The sequence below is a fragment of the Cyanistes caeruleus genome, chromosome 5 (assembly GCF_971803275.1).
Source record: "Cyanistes caeruleus chromosome 5, bCyaCae1.hap1.1, whole genome shotgun sequence".
Taxonomy (NCBI): Eukaryota; Metazoa; Chordata; class Aves; order Passeriformes; family Paridae; genus Cyanistes; species Cyanistes caeruleus.
This window is the reverse complement of record NC_141705.1, coordinates 68,648,092-68,665,151: the sequence shown is the minus strand read 5'-3', so window position 1 is coordinate 68,665,151 and position 17,060 is coordinate 68,648,092. Positions and strand designations below refer to the sequence as shown.

General features: G+C 40.9%; 2 protein-coding genes across 2 annotated transcripts in view; both read left to right on the top strand.

Moving 5' to 3' along the window:
- The window catches only part of LOC147653218 (uncharacterized), a 743,504-nt gene that overhangs the window by 613,945 nt on the left and 112,499 nt on the right, over positions 1-17,060 (top strand). The window lies entirely within an intron of this gene.
- Positions 5,935-15,680, top strand: LOC147653220 (uncharacterized). Its single transcript, XM_086890446.1, has 8 exons — positions 5,935-5,943; positions 6,240-6,250; positions 6,305-7,252; positions 8,722-8,775; positions 11,209-11,280; positions 13,058-13,093; positions 14,023-14,067; positions 14,351-15,680. The coding sequence occupies exons 1-5, from the start codon at positions 5,935-5,937 to the stop codon at positions 11,261-11,263; spliced, it is 1,077 nt and encodes a 358-aa protein (XP_086746572.1). The 3' UTR covers positions 11,264-11,280; positions 13,058-13,093; positions 14,023-14,067; positions 14,351-15,680.

Genomic DNA, 17,060 nt, shown 5'->3' with positions numbered 1-17,060 from the left:
TTTTCCAGAATTTGGTCGTGTTTTGAGAAGATTTAGGGAATTTAGTGGGATTTTTCTGGAATTCTGTGGGCCTTTTCAAGGACTTTGTGTGGTTTGGAGGAGACTTGAAGAATTTTGAGGAAGTTTTCGTAGATTTTGTGGAAACTTGTGGAGGTTTTGTGTGATTTTTGTGGAATTTTGTGGGATATTGAGGGGATTTAGGGATCTTGAGGGCTTTTACATGTATTTTTTGGGAATTTGTGGAGATTTGGTGGGATTTTTTTCTAGAATTTTGTCGTGTTTTGAGAAGATTTAGGGAATTTGGTGGGATTTCTCTGGAATTTTGTTGGATTTTGGGGAGATTTTGAGGGATGTTTTTGGAACTTTGAGGGACTTTTCTGGAATTTTGTGGGATTCTGCAGAGAATTGACAAATTATCAGGGATTTTTCATGTATTTTTTGGGAATTTGTGGAGATTCTGTGGGGTTTTTGTGGAATTTGGTAGAGTTTTGGAATGATTTAGGTCATTTTGTGGGATATTTCTGGAATTTGGTGGGGCTTTTCAAGAATTTTGTGGTATTTTGAAAAGATTTAGGGAATTTTGTGGTGTTTTTCTTGAATTTTGTGGGAAACTGTGGTGATTTTATGGGGCGTTTCTGGAATTTGGTCGAGTTTTCAGAAGATTTAGGGATTTTTGTGGGATTTTGGTGGGATTTTCTGGGAATCGCTGGAGATTTTGTGGGACATTCCTGTGAATTGGTAGGGTTTTGAAATGATTTAGGGAATTTTGTGGGATTTCTCTGGAATTTTGTGGGGTTTTTATGGAATTGTGTGGGATTCGGAGGAGACTTGAAGTATTTTGAGGAATTTTTCTTAGATTTTGTGGAAACTTGTGGAGGTTTTGGGTGATTTTTGTGGGATTTTGTGGGATATTGAGGCGATTTAGGGATCTTGAGGGATTTTTCATGTATTTTGTGTGAATTTGTGGAGATTCTGTGGGATTTTTGTGGAATTTGGTAGAGTTTTGGAATGATTTAGGTCATTTTGTGGGATGTTTCTGGAATTTGGTGGGTCTTTTCAAGAATTTTGTGGTATTTTGAAAAGATTTAGGGAATTTGGTGGTATTTTTCTAGAATTTTGTGGGCCTTTTCAAGGACTTTGTGTGGTTTGGAGGAGACTTGAAGAATTTTGAGGAAGTTTCCTTAGATTTTGTGGAAACTTGTGGAGGTTTTGTGTGATTTTTGTGGAATTTTGTGGGATATTGAGGGGATTTAGGGATCTTGGCGGATTTTACATGTATTTTGTGGCAATTTGTGGAGATTTGGTGGGATTTTTTTCCAGAATTTGTTCGTGTTTTGAGAAGATTTAGGGAATTTGGTGGGATTTTTCTGAAATTCTATAGGCCTTTTCAAGGACTTTGTGTGGTTTGGAGGAGACTTGAAGAATTTTGAGGAAGTTTCCTTAGATTTTGTAGAAACTTGTGGAGGTTTTGTGTGATTTTTGTGGAATTTTTTGGGATATTGAGGGGATTTAGGGATCTTGAGGGATTTTTCATGTATTTTGTGTGAATTTGTGGAGATTCTGTGGGATTTTTGTGGAATTTGGTAGAGTTTTGGCATGATTTAGGTCATTTTGTGGGATGTTTCTGGAATTTGGTGGGGCTTTTCTTGAATTTTGTGGTATTTTGAAAAGATTTAGGGAATTTGGTGGTATTTTTCTAGAATTTTGTGGGCCTTTTCAAGGACTTTGTGTGGTTTGGAGGAGACTTGAAGAATTTTGAGGAAGTTTCCTTAGATTTTGTGGAAACTTGTGGAGGTTTTGTGTGATTTTTGTGGAATTTTGTGGGATATTGAGGGGATTTAGGGATCTTGGCGGATTTTACATGTATTTTGTGGGAATTTGTGGAGATTTGGTGGGATTTTTTTCCAGAATTTGGTCATGTTTTGAGAAGATTTAGGGAATTTAGTGGGATTTTTCTGGAATTCTGTGGGCCTTTTCAAGGACTTTGTGTGGTTTGGAGGAGACTTGAAGGATTTTGAGGAAGTTTTCGTAGATTTTGTGGAAACTTGTGGAGGTTTTGTGTGATTTTTGTGGAATTTTGTGGGATATTGAGGGGATTTAGGGATCTTGAGGGCTTTTACATGTATTTTTTGGGAATTTGTGGAGATTTGGTGGGATTTTTTTCTAGAATTTTGTCGTGTTTTGAGAAGATTTAGGGAATTTGGTGGGATTTCTCTGGAATTTTGTTGGATTTTGGGGAGATTTTGAGGGATGTTTTTGGAACTTTGAGGGACTTTTCTGGAATTTTGTGGGATTCTGCAGAGAATTGACAAATTATCAGGGATTTTTCATGTATTTTTTGGGAATTTGTGGAGATTCTGTGGGGTTTTTGTGGAATTTGGTAGAGTTTTGGAATGATTTAGGTCATTTTGTGGGATATTTCTGGAATTTGGTGGGGCTTTTCAAGAATTTTGTGGTATTTTGAAAAGATTTAGGGAATTTTGTGGTGTTTTTCTTGAATTTTGTGGGAAACTGTGGTGATTTTATGGGGCGTTTCTGGAATTTGGTCGAGTTTTCAGAAGATTTAGGGATTTTTGTGGGATTTTGGTGGGATTTTCTGGGAATCGCTGGAGATTTTGTGGGACATTCCTGTGAATTGGTAGGGTTTTGAAATGATTTAGGGAATTTTGTGGGATTTCTCTGGAATTTTGTGGGGTTTTTATGGAATTGTGTGGGATTCGGAGGAGACTTGAAGTATTTTGAGGAATTTTTCTTAGATTTTGTGGAAACTTGTGGATGTTTTGGGTGATTTTTGTGGGATTTTGTGGGATATTGAGGCGATTTAGGGATCTTGAGGGATTTTTCATGTATTTTGTGTGAATTTGTGGAGATTCTGTGGGATTTTTGTGGAATTTGGTAGAGTTTTGGAATGATTTAGGTCATTTTGTGGGATGTTTCTGGAATTTGGTGGGTCTTTTCAAGAATTTTGTGGTATTTTGAAAAGATTTAGGGAATTTTGTGGTATTTTTCTAGAATTTTGTGGGCCTTTTCAAGGACTTTGTGTGGTTTGGAGGAGACTTGAAGAATTTTGAGGAAGTTTCCTTAGATTTTGTGGAAACTTGTGGAGGTTTTGTGTAATTTTTGTGGAATTTTGTGGGATATTGAGGGGATTTAGGGATCTTGGCGGATTTTACATGTATTTTGTGGCAATTTGTGGAGATTTGGTGGGATTTTTTTCCAGAATTTGTTCGTGTTTTGAGAAGATTTAGGGAATTTGGTGGGATTTTTCTGAAATTCTATAGGCCTTTTCAAGGACTTTGTGTGGTTTGGAGGAGACTTGAAGAATTTTGAGGAAGTTTCCTTAGATTTTGTAGAAACTTGTGGAGGTTTTGTGTGATTTTTGTGGAATTTTTTGGGATATTGAGGGGATTTAGGGATCTTGAGGGATTTTTCATGTATTTTGTGTGAATTTGTGGAGATTCTGTGGGATTTTTGTGGAATTTGGTAGAGTTTTGGCATGATTTAGGTCATTTTGTGGGATGTTTCTGGAATTTGGTGGGGCTTTTCTTGAATTTTGTGGTATTTTGAAAAGATTTAGGGAATTTGGTGGTATTTTTCTAGAATTTTGTGGGCCTTTTCAAGGACTTTGTGTGGTTTGGAGGAGACTTGAAGAATTTTGAGGAAGTTTCCTTAGATTTTGTGGAAACTTGTGGAGGTTTTGTGTGATTTTTGTGGAATTTTGTGGGATATTGAGGGGATTTAGGGATCTTGGCGGATTTTACATGTATTTTGTGGGAATTTGTGGAGATTTGGTGGGATTTTTTTCCAGAATTTGGTCATGTTTTGAGAAGATTTAGGGAATTTAGTGGGATTTTTCTGGAATTCTGTGGGCCTTTTCAAGGACTTTGTGTGGTTTGGAGGAGACTTGAAGAATTTTGAGGAAGTTTTCGTAGATTTTGTGGAAACTTGTGGAGGTTTTGTGTGATTTTTGTGGAATTTTGTGGGATATTGAGGGGATTTAGGGATCTTGAGGGCTTTTACATGTATTTTTTGGGAATTTGTGGAGATTTGGTGGGATTTTTTTCTAGAATTTTGTCGTGTTTTGAGAAGATTTAGGGAATTTGGTGGGATTTCTCTGGAATTTTGTTGGATTTTGGGGAGATTTTGAGGGATGTTTTTGGAACTTTGAGGGACTTTTCTGGAATTTTGTGGGATTCTGCAGAGAATTGACAAATTATCAGGGATTTTTCATGTATTTTTTGGGAATTTGTGGAGATTCTGTGGGGTTTTTGTGGAATTTGGTAGAGTTTTGGAATGATTTAGGTCATTTTGTGGGATATTTCTGGAATTTGGTGGGGCTTTTCAAGAATTTTGTGGTATTTTGAAAAGATTTAGGGAATTTTGTGGTGTTTTTCTTGAATTTTGTGGGAAACTGTGGTGATTTTATGGGGCGTTTCTGGAATTTGGTCGAGTTTTCAGAAGATTTAGGGATTTTTGTGGGATTTTGGTGGGATTTTCTGGGAATCGGTGGAGATTTTGTGGGACATTCCTGTGAATTGGTAGGGTTTTGAAATGATTTAGGGAATTTTGTGGGATTTCTCTGGAATTTTGTGGGGTTTTTATGGAATTGTGTGGGATTCGGAGGAGACTTGAAGTATTTTGAGGAATTTTTCTTAGATTTTGTGGAAACTTGTGGAGGTTTTGGGTGATTTTTGTGGGATTTTGTGGGATATTGAGGCGATTTAGGGATCTTGAGGGATTTTTCATGTATTTTGTGTGAATTTGTGGAGATTCTGTGGGATTTTTGTGGAATTTGGTAGAGTTTTGGAATGATTTAGGTCATTTTGTGGGATGTTTCTGGAATTTGGTGGGTCTTTTCAAGAATTTTGTGGTATTTTGAAAAGATTTAGGGAATTTGGTGGTATTTTTCTAGAATTTTGTGGGCCTTTTCAAGGACTTTGTGTGGTTTGGAGGAGACTTGAAGAATTTTGAGGAAGTTTCCTTAGATTTTGTGGAAACTTGTGGAGGTTTTGTGTGATTTTTGTGGAATTTTGTGGGATATTGAGGGGATTTAGGGATCTTGGCGGATTTTACATGTATTTTGTGGCAATTTGTGGAGATTTGGTGGGATTTTTTTCCAGAATTTGTTCGTGTTTTGAGAAGATTTAGGGAATTTGGTGGGATTTTTCTGAAATTCTATAGGCCTTTTCAAGGACTTTGTGTGGTTTGGAGGAGACTTGAAGAATTTTGAGGAAGTTTCCTTAGATTTTGTAGAAACTTGTGGAGGTTTTGTGTGATTTTTGTGGAATTTTTTGGGATATTGAGGGGATTTAGGGATCTTGAGGGATTTTTCATGTATTTTGTGTGAATTTGTGGAGATTCTGTGGGATTTTTGTGGAATTTGGTAGAGTTTTGGCATGATTTAGGTCATTTTGTGGGATGTTTCTGGAATTTGGTGGGGCTTTTCTTGAATTTTGTGGTATTTTGAAAAGATTTAGGGAATTTGGTGGTATTTTTCTAGAATTTTGTGGGCCTTTTCAAGGACTTTGTGTGGTTTGGAGGAGACTTGAAGAATTTTGAGGAAGTTTCCTTAGATTTTGTGGAAACTTGTGGAGGTTTTGTGTGATTTTTGTGGAATTTTGTGGGATATTGAGGGGATTTAGGGATCTTGGGGGATTTTACATGTATTTTGTGGGAATTTGTGGAGATTTGGTGGGATTTTTTTCTAGAATTTTGTCGTGTTTTGAGAAGATCTATCTATCCATCTATCTATCTATCTATCTATCTATCTATCTATCTATCTATCTATCTATCTATTTCCTATCTATATATCTCCCTATCTATCACCCTATATACATTTCTTTAGTATAGATTTGTATATTTTCATTTCTATATTATTCATTTAAATGCCAAGCTTTTAAATAAATAGGGGAACCAAGTGAGAGAAGTGGCAGCATGGTACGGGTCGTCGCGAGTGCCAGAAGCCCGAAAAAGCGGCCGCGTCAAGGACCCCGGCAGAGTGCGGCGTCGTCACCGCTGCCTGTCGGCGCCCGACCGGCTCGCGCCCGGCCCCGGTGCCGCCGAACGCACAGCCCGTGTCCGCACGGCTGGAGCAGCCGCGGAAAATTGCGACGGGGCGGCGTCGACGCCGGGGTGTTTGTCAGGCAGTCGAATTCACGCACCCACTGCCCGGGGTCCTTCCATTTTCCCGCCTTTTTGGCCGCCATCCTTGGAAGGACAAGCCGGCCACGACCTGGCAGCCATCTTCTGCGTGGCGTGACGTAACTTCCGCCCTTCCTTGCCGCCATCTTTGCTGTGGCTGAAGCCACTTCCGGCAGAGCGGCCATCTTTGTTATGGCACAATTAAGGCCCCCGCTGCTCTCAGCGCGTCTGTCTTACTTATATGCCTGAACGAAAAACCTGCCGACGCCGACCGACTCCGAGCATTCCGCCCGATTTTCCGCCGCCTTTCCCGGGGCGAGGACGATGGCGGCGAGACTCAGCGGCTCCGTAGCTGGGTGGCGGCCGCGCCTGCGGCGGCAGGCATTGGAGTTAACGCCTCTGCCGCGGTCCTCCCGGCCGGCTCCGGCGGGGGGGGGGGGGGGGGAGGCCCGACGCGGCTCGGCTCGGTTCGACTCTTTCCGGCCCGCTTCGGCTCGGCTCTTTCTGGCCCGCTTCGGCTCGGTTCGGCCCCGCCCGCTTCGGCTCGGCTCGCCGCTGCTCGGCCCCGCTCGGCCAGGCCCCGCCCGGCTCGGAGCACAGCTGCAGTACCGCTCTGTGCCCACAATGCGGCAGCACTGCCGCAGAGCTCAGCCCGGGGTGGGCGGGGGGAGCCCCTGCAAGTGCAGAGAAGCGAGGCAAGAAACCACGTGTACAACCCCCTTCCATATGCTGCTACCTGTTTCCAGGCGACGACAAAGATCCATGAAGCAAATGCTTTTTCTTGGCCCATTTTGCTAAGCAAAGCTCTTCTGCAGCTCTTTAGTGCTTGCCAAACTCCAATGCGCGTGCTGCTGCTTCGATCGGATAAGAAGCACAGCTTTCTGACAGCAGCTTTCAGGTTGCTTCAGAAAGAGCTTGGCCATTTGAACGTGCAGCATGTCTGTGTGTGCATAAGCTGCAGGTGCAAGCTCCTGACAAATGTGTTCTGCAGGTACAGTTTCTCCCTGCCGGATGCAGTGGAAATGCTTTCTGCTGGTATTCTCACCAAGAGTCACAGAGTGCTTAACTCAGGAGCTCTGAGAATGGAAGCGCAAGAAGCGTTCCGCATTTGGTGGGATATTTTTCTAGAATTTGGTTGTGTTTTGAGAAGGTTTAGGGAATTTGGTGGGATTTTTCCTGGAATTTTGTTGGATATTGAGGAGATTTTGTGGGATGTTTGTGGAACTTTGAGGGACTTTTCTGGAATTTGGTGAGATTCTGTAGAGAACTGACGAATGATCAGGGATTTTTCATGTATTCTGTGGGAATTTGTGGAGATTTGGTGGGATTTTTGTGGATTTTGGCCGTGTTTTGAGAAGATTTAGGGAATTTTGTGTGATTTTTCTGGGATTTTGTGGGGTATTGAGGACATTTTGTGGGATGTTTCTGGAATTTGGTGGGGCTTTTCAAGAATTTTGTGGTATTTTGAAAAGATTTAGGGAATTTTGTGGTGTTTTTTCTTGAATTTTGTGGGAAACTGTGCTGATTTTATGGGGCGTTTCTGGAATTTGGTCGAGTTTTCAGAAGTGTTAGGGATTTTTGTGAGATTTTTGTGGGATGTTCTGGGAATTGGTGGAGATTTTGTGGGACATTCCTGTGAACTGGAAGGGTTTTGAAATTATTTAGGGAATTTTGTGGGACTTCTCTGGAATTTTGTGTGTTTTTTCTGGAATTGTGTGGGATTCTGAGGAGACTTGAAGAATTTTGAGGAATTTGTTTTAGATTTTGTGGGAATTTGTGTAGATTCTGTGGGATTTTACTGGAATTTGGTGGGCCTTTTCAAGGACTTTGTGTGGTTTTGGGAAGACTTGAAGAATTTTGAGGAATTTTTCTTAGATTTTGTGGAATCTTGTGGAGGTTTTGTGTGATTTTTGTGGGATTTTGTGGGATATTGAGGCGATTTAGGGATCTTGAGGGATTTTTCATGAATTTTGTGGGAATTTGTGGAGATTTGGTGGGATATTTTTCTAGAATTTGGTCGTGTTTTGAGAAGGTTTAGGGAATTTAGTGGGATTTTCCCTGGAATTTTGTTGGATATTGGGGAGATTTTGTGGGATGTCTGTGAAACTTTGAGGGACTTTTCTGGAATTTGGTGAGATTCTGTAGAGAACTGACGAATTATCAGGGATTTTTCATGTATTCTGTGGGAATTTGTGGAGATTCTGTGGGATTTTTGTGGATTTTGGCCGTGTTTTGAGAAAATTTAGGGAATTTTGTGGGATTTTTTTTGGATTTTGTTGGATATTGAGGACATTTTGTGGGATGTTTCTGGAATTTGGTGGGGCTTTTCAAGAATTTTGTGGTATTTTGAAAAGATTTTGGGAATTTTGTGGTGTTTTTTCTTGAATTTTGTGGGAAACTGTGGTGATTTTATGAGGCGTTTGTAGAATTTGGTCGAGTTTTCAGAAGATTTAGGGATTTTTATGGGATGTTCTGGGAATTGGTGGAGATTTTGTGGGACATTCCTGTGAATTGGTAGGGTTTTGAAATGATTTATGGAGTTTTGTGGGACTTCTCTGGAATTTTTTTCTTTTGACACAGGGCAAGAATGGAGTGCCTGGATCTGCAGGAGAACCTGGCCCAGCTGGTATCCCAGTAAGTACCACAAAGGGAAACTCATGCATCCAGGAGAGGTGACTGATAAAATGTAGGAGGAGTGGATTATCTGTAGCTGGTTTGTGTGTTGAGGTTTCCATGGCTGAAGAAGGGTAATCTGAAAATCACTGTCTGGCCACAAGTTTGAAGGGGGCTTGGCTACGTTCCTGGAATTGAGATGCTAGTTGGGTCATCACTGTTCCCAGTGAAAGTTAAGTTTTCACAGTAAATGGAAATGATTGATTGCCTAGCATGGCAAAAAGATTGGCATGCCTCGTCTTCACCAGTAGGTTTAATTTTGCCAAGCAGAGAGCGTGCAGCCAGCAGAGAGTTGTCACAAGGAAGGAGAGGGCCTGAGGGAGTTGGCAGGCTGCCATTGAGGAATAGTGGCAGCAGAAAAATCCTCACAGGCAATTGGGGGAAGAGCAGACAGCGGGCAGTAAACCAGGATCAGGAAGCATAATGAAACTCCCCTGAGGCCATCCTGTGGGGAAGAACAGCTTGGAAATGAAGAGCTGTTAGAAGGACAGTGCGGAGCTGGTGGTTTGCTTGTTTTTTTGTGTTTTTTCCTCTATTCTGCTGAAAGTCGTCCAGAATTCAGCAAATCCATGAAAATATTCCCTTGTGCCCAGTAGCATCTATCACAATGCAGGGCTCTTCCCTCTCTTTGCCCATGGAGACAGTACAGCTTGCTGGACTGTTGCATTAATAGGGAAACAAAAGCAGAGCAGGAGGAATGTGAAAAGCTGCAGCAGGACTTCACTCTTTGTGACTCTTGCAAAGCCATAAAACCAGCCCAGCCTCACCACTGACTTGTGCCCTGATCAAGCATCTGCAGGGATGTCTCAGAGAAGCAAATAACGCCTTTTTGTGTGGGGAGGTAGGACAGGGTGCTGCAGTCTGACAGCCTTTCTGCATCAAAAAATATGTGCCACAGGCTTTTTGTCCTTGACATAAGCTCTTTTTACCTTCCTGGGATTTCTGCCATTGCTTCTTACCCCATGGATCCTTGCTTTTGCCTTTCAAACTTATTTTCTTCTTTTCATTACACCCACCCATTCCCAATTCCTATCACTGATTTTTCACCTTCTGGGTCTTTATCAGGTCACTGTGGCTTTGGGATGCCTTGTGAATGCCAAGTTGGGATTATTATTTTAATCATCATAGTGTTATCACAGTACCTATACGATGTGACCCAGAGACTCACCAGACAGCTTCCTGCACAAACAGCACCACAGCAGCCTTTGCTCCAGAGGATTTAGAGTCCAAAAATAACATAGGAGATTGAAAAAGGATAAAGTCAGATGGATGAGGAAGGGGAAACAATGAGGCAGTGCTGGTCAGCAGAACAGACAGTCATCTCATCATTATCTTTCTCTGCCATTAAAATGAATCCTCTCCTTTTCATAAAGGTTATTATGGGAAGTGTCTGCTTGTGCTGTACATAAATCTATTTATTTTGAAATGCACTAATTTCCTTCACTGTGTGGTGTGACAAGCCAATATTTTATATTTCTATTTTGAAAAAAAGGAGATGTGAGGAAGGTTATCATGACAATAAGGGTGATTTTTTTTTTTTTCCACCTTCACCAGTGCTGACTTGTAACCACAAGGTAAAACCTGCCAGGAGCCTTCTCTTTAGGCATTTGCTGACAGTACTCATCACAAGTCACACTTGCTCATGCTTAAGCCCACACACAGAAACACGGTCCAGCTCCTGAAGTCTCCAGGGCAAGTTGCACACCCCAAATCCATGTGCTTTGTGCCTGCCAGGCTCATTGGTGCTCACTTTGTATGCGTTTTACTCTAAGAAGAAAAAGGGCTATGTTCTGAACCGAAAAAGTAGGGAACAAACTCTGAAAGCAAAGGTTAAACTAAGAGTTAAAACCACATCAGAAGTGTGCCTGAAACAGTACTGTATCATGAACTGTCATTTCTACTGCCCTGATCTGCAAGGGAAAAGGGACAGTTTGACAGAATATCACAAGAGATAAGTGAAAGACAGACATTTTATAAATTGAACCTGGAAATAAAGGCAAAGGAGAAGCCCTGTATCTGTCTGTTGGTTGTATTTTTTGATTTGAGCAGTACGACCACCTGCACTGTTTCCTCGTTATCACCCATCACAGCATTTCCACTCTCAACACCCCCTTATAAACCATGTGACACCACCACAACCATGGAACACACCTCCTCCCCCTGCCATAATTGTCCCTTCCTTTTCATCTTCTCCCAGGGACCCTGCATAGCTTATTAATAATGCAACCACGGTGCCTGCAACCTGCTTTTCTAAAATACTTTGTTCTTCCTTGTCAGTGTTGGGAGTCCTGCTGCTAAAGGGAAATTTCCCAGTTCCAGTATCTGTAAATGAATGCTCTGGGAAAGAAGTGCTGGGGAAAGGGCTGCTAGTGTCTCTTTCATTTCTGTCCTAAGGGTCCCAAAGGAAATAAAGGAGAAACGGGCAGCCCAGGACTCCCTGGCTTTATAGGACCCCGAGGACCACCTGTAAGTATGTCTGGGGATGGATTAGATCCTCTCTTTACCTGCTTTTAAATGTTAGACAGGAAGATGGGACACGGTCATCTTCAGTTAGATTAAAAAAAAAAAGCATAAGCAGGAGATCTGACAAATCCAGAAGCCATATAATTTTACTTCCAAAGGAAACTGGACTGCAAAAATAGCATTTTTCATATGGATGAGCAACCACAATCTCATGTATGGAGCTGGTACCTGCCAGTCAGCCCTGATAATGTACACATTAATCAGACTGCTTCAGTAGTCTTCTTAATTCAAGTATGGGGTATTTAAGTTCTCAGATTATACCTCTGCATGAACCTTAGATGGTCTAAATAGGGAAATTCTGAGTGCCAGTAATAATACAGGTATTTCTGATATTCGCTATTCTAAAGGGAAATTCTTTTGTTGCTAGCAACAGAGGTACATTGCAATTAAAGCATTCATGTATCTCCCAAAGTGATCTAAAATAATAAATAATTAACCTATACCCATGACAATATCACAACCTCAGAATCCAGTATCTTTAGACCTTTCAAAGTGAGTAAAAGATGTTGAATTCCACTGGAAGGATGGGAAAAGTGAATGCTGGGTTTTTGGTGTTTTGTTGGTTTTTTTTAATTTCTAGATTTGTTGTGACAAAAAATGAGATTTAAAAGATTTTTGTGTCTCCAGCAGAGCTGAATCTTTCATGGGATGGTTCTTGCTTCTTTCTGTATTTTTTAGTATTTTATTTTATAATTTGAAAGTGAGCTTTTGGATGAAAAGAGGAGAAAGAAATATTTTTCTGGATAATTAATTTTAAGCAGCAAACATGGTGGCCATTTAAAACTAAAGTGGCCTTAAGGAAAACTCAAGTGAGTTTAATGCAGTCTAATTTGCATCACACATCTCTGATTAGTTCCATTTCTCATGGATACATGCATGGATACTAACACAGCTGAAGATGCTCTGTTTCCAGGGGAAAATATCACCTGAATGCATGTTATAGATATGATTATGCGTTTTGCCTGCAAACAGACTTAGAAAGATTATTTTTTTCTGTACATGAAATGGGAAAGTGGCCAGAATTTCAGGAACAAGTAGTTTAATGTTCATTTTGCTTTATCTGCAGTTCAGGACTGCAGTGATACTTTTTTCATTGAAACACTAAAATAGAAACTGTATTGTGTACTCATCACATTGTAAGTGAAAAAAAAATTAATATATATATAAATAATTCTATGAGGGTGCTTATTCAAATTATGATTATTTAATATAGTTCTGAAAGACAGGTGAGCAGGCTTAAAATTCCTTTATCCTCTGTATGTGTTTTTCCAGCTGGTGTAATACAAGTTGGTACTTCTTGCAAAATTTACTTAACTTACGTCTTCAGACACTTATGCGTATGATGCTGGTGCTCCTTAATTTAAGCAAGGCCATATAAAGTGTATGAAGCTTTGGGAATTGTTGGTAAGAAAAAGGAACAAAATGTATTGAAAGCAGGAACACACTTGGAGTGAAACATCTGCCCTCAGTTGGTTTGTTAGAAATTACTTCCTGTTATTTATTTTAACATGGCATGCAAATTCACTAAAAAATTCTTTCCAAATAGCAGGATGTGTCTATCCAGGAATGACCAATAGCAGTAAGATAAGGATAAATCATGCAAACCTGCTACCATATAGAAGAAAACTTGTTAACACAACGAAAGACTTGTGGTTATTAGGTGGAGTCTTTCTTCCAACTCCTCCAGTGCAATGCTAAATCCAGTTTCTGTGTCTCTTAGGGAGAGCCAGGTGAGAAAGGTCCTCCTGGAAAAGAGGTAAGTTAAATTCTTAATTGTTTCAATATAAGATTGGTGTCACAGGGAAAAAATCATCAAGGGTGTTAGCACAGTTGCAACAAATTGGGTTTTTTTGATAGAATGGTTGGAAGGGATCTTAAATATCATCGATTTATGCCCACCCTGCCAGGGGCAGAGACACCTTCCACTAGACCAGGTTGCTTGGAACCTCATTCAACCTGATTTTGAACCATTACAGAAATGGGAAATTCACAACTTGTCTGGACAATTTGTTCTAGTGCCTCACCACCCTCACAGTGAAAAATTTCTACCAAATATCACCCTCTCTGACTGTGAAGCCATTTAACTCTTGTTCTATCTCTACAGTCCCTGACAAAAAAGTTCATCCCCATTTTTCTTAAAAACTCCCTTTTAGTACTGGAAGGGGCTCTAAGGTTCCCCCAGAACCTTCCCTCCTTCAGGCTGAACAATCTCTGCCCTCTCAGCCTGAATCCACAGCAGAGGAGCTCCAGCTCTTTGAGCATCTTTGTGGCCTCATCTGAACTTGCTGTAACTGATTCATGTCCTTGCTTATATTCTGGCACCAGAGCTGGACACAGCACACCAGGTGGGGTCTAACTGAAGGGAAGTGGAGGGGGAGAATCATCCCCTCAACATGCTTGTCATGCTTTCTGTTTTGGTTTTTTTTTTTTGTGGGTTGTTGATTTTCTTTTTGTTTTGGATTTTTTTGTCTGGGTTTTTTTGTTGGGTTTTTTTTGGTTATTTTTCTTTAATAAAGAAAGAAGATTGTTGATAATTGAAAGCAAAAGGGAAAGCTCTCAGGAAACTGTGGGGTTGTCATGGAAATAAATTTTCCTGGGGTCACAGGAATCATTACAAAGGCATATGTTTCATTATTTACTCTTATTATGGATGGTTCTTTTATATTTACCTTTATTTTGTTGCAGGGCACACCAGGGAAACAGGGTGCAATTGGCTCCAGAGGAGAGAGGGTAAGTTGGAGAAGATTACAAGTTATTTCATTATGTTGAAATAAAGAGAGCTATTTTGAGTTAGGGCCTGGAGGCAGAGGTCATTCAAAACTGAAGCCAGTGTTTCCCAGTCTCCCAGGTCTCTCTTTAATCATTCTCCATCAGAATAATTTGTGGATCATTTGTAATGCACCAGATGTTGTACTCAGCAACTTAGCCAGCTTAGCTGTGAGCATTTCTCTGTGTTTGAAAATCAGAAGTTTGCCTCTTATTCTGTGGTGGTAATGTCCTTCTTTTCACTTAGGGTGAGCCTGGCATCAAAGGAGAAAAAGGCCCTCAAGGAGAAAAGGGTCCTCCAGGTGATCCTGGGATACCTGGTCATAAGGGCCATCCGGGACTGATGGGTCCCCATGGACCTCCAGGAGACACTGGGCAAGTTGGACCTCCCGGTCCTCCGGGACAACCAGGATTTCCAGGACCAAGGGTAAGATCTCCAGGGAACTGCTTTGTATGGTTATTTTCCTGCCACAGGGATCAGAAAAGTGTCTCGGGATGCATTGAGGCTGACAGAAACTGGAGCAGGAGCATGTTGTAAAGGGAGACAGTGTTTTTAAGCTCTTAATACCCATAAAGGGGAGCTGTCTCACATCTCAGGGAATCATAGCATCATAGAATGGTTTGGGTTAGAAGAAACATTAAAGACGATCTAGTTCCAGCCCCCTGCTATGGGCAGGGGACACCTTCCACTGGATCAGGCTGCTCCAATCTCTATCCAACCTTGGACACTTCCATGGATGGAAGTTGGGAAAGGCTTGTGGGGGTATTGACTTGAACTTCAGGGGAGCTAAATAATCCAGACCCATAGTCAGTGTGGCCAGTTGCTGACACTTTTTATTGCTAAATGCCTAAATCAGGTTCTCTGATGGTAGCCACAGCACTGGAGTCTCAAAAAAGATTCTTTCTATAAGGGCAGTAATATGTAGCACTTCATACAGAGGACTAACACCTTCCTCTGCTGCTGGTTGTTACGAGAGACAAAATGCTGAGCCGTGGAAAGGTCACCACTCTATTTCTGGAAATCCTGGAGTCAGCTCATCAGAATTCATGAAATACTATTTTTGTTTAATATTCTGCCTCTTTTTTTTTTTTTTTTTCCCCTGTTGGTCTCACTACTGAGAATGCCTGAGGGTGGTTTATGTTGTAGTATGAGAAAAACTACCAACAGCAGTGAAGCAACTGTGCCCATCCTGAGGATGAATTGGAGATTATCTCAGAGGAGAAAAAACAGAGAATAATGTCTGATGTAAATGCTGACTAAATTTTAGACAAAGCATTTCTTTGTGTGTGAAATCAAGTGATAGTTATGGAAACTTAATTTAACTAATAGGGTTAAAACCTGAAAACATAATTTGTAAACCTTTAAAGTATGCTTCACAATTATGTTTACTTAGTGGGATATACACTAAGAGCTATCAAAAATGCTTAGTACTTAATGACAAAATTGTTTCTTTTGTCACCAGTGACACATCTTTTTCTCATGCAAAATTTGTGACAGCAAGAAGGTAACAAATAGACCAACTCTGTATTTATTAACAATGCTATTGATTAAAACTGAAATGTCACTTAGCTATTTAATTAAATCTCATGTTTTTAATGAATAACTTCTGATTCAGAAGAACTCACTAGGTTTTCATAAAAAGAGGACACAAACTGCATCCTTGTATGTTAAAAGAGTAAGTGTGAGGAAAAAACAACACTTTTATAAGCAGCTGATCTACAAAAGAATGAAGTCTTTAGGTTGACCAGACACATTTTCAAAACTGGCAGAAATGTAAAGAATAATTTTAGCCAAAAAAAAATTGCAAATTATATTTAAAGTGAAACATCTTACTTTCTGATTTATAAAAGAAATGTTTGCTCTTGCTGCTTGAAAATGGTTTATTGTTTAAATGTAGTTACAATTTTCTTTTGAGCTTTTGCAAAAGCAAGAGCCTGGCTACCCTAAAAGCTTTTTATTATTATTATTTACTTGGAAAGCCACAATCTAAAAAATTATTCTACTTATCAAAAATGCTTTCATAATTTTTTTAGTTACATCATCCAGAGTTGTTCACATTACTTTCAGTTTCTACAGCTACTGCAGCTGTACAACAGCAACAGCACAAAAGACCTCAGAGAAAGGAATAAAGATACTGTACCTTGAGGGCTGGGTAGGGGGCCAAGGCCAGGAAGCCACATCCCCTGCCTCTCTTCAACAGCCTGAAATCAGGCAAAACCTTGTACTGCTTTGGAAGAATAAGTATCATATGCGTGTACTGGCTTCTGTTTCCCGAGATAAGGCCTGTTGGCAGGGGATACATCCAATGTAAGTGTTTTTACCAAGTCCAGATACCCAGCATTAGAACCTTTGGGGTACATGTACATCTCTCTGTGAGGAAATGTGCCATGATGAAAAAGAACATGGGATCTCTGCTGAGATCTGATAGGGCAGAGATGTCTCCTGATGTGATTTCTATAACTTGTCCTATAAATGCATAGTAAGGAGATTTTCTTAAGAATGGATATGGGAACAGTGTTGCAACTAGTGACCTCGGGACCCAGCTCCCTGCTTAAACCACTGAGCCCAGGGTTTTCTAGCAGGCTGGGAACAGAGAATGACTTTGACTCTGTATCCCACAGCAGAGTCCTGGAAAAGCCGACAGCCCAGGGCTTGGGCAGGGGCCCTCTTTGCTGGGTTAAGAACTGTCAGGATGGCCATGTCCAGAGAGTGGTGGGGAATGGTACTGCATCCAGTTGGTGTCTGGTGACTAGCGGTGTCCCCCGTGGCCAGTCCTGTTCAGTGTCTGTCCTGCTGATGTGGCCAAGGGCATTGAGGGTATCCTCAGGAGGAAATTTGTGATGACACCAAGGTGGGTGGGAGTGTTGATGTGCTGGAGGGTAGGAAGGATCTTCAGGGGCATGTGGACAGGCTGGATTGATGGTGTATGACCAGTGGGGTGAGGTTCCAGAAGAGC

Bases quoted from the DNA above. Each gene is read 5' to 3' on its own strand.
- LOC147653220 (XM_086890446.1), top strand. The intron at 7,253-8,721 runs GTGGGATATTTT...CTTTTGACACAG, and splicing joins CAAGAAGCGTTCCGCATTTG to GGCAAGAATGGAGTGCCTGG. The intron at 8,776-11,208 runs GTAAGTACCACA...TTCTGTCCTAAG, and splicing joins CTGGCCCAGCTGGTATCCCA to GGTCCCAAAGGAAATAAAGG.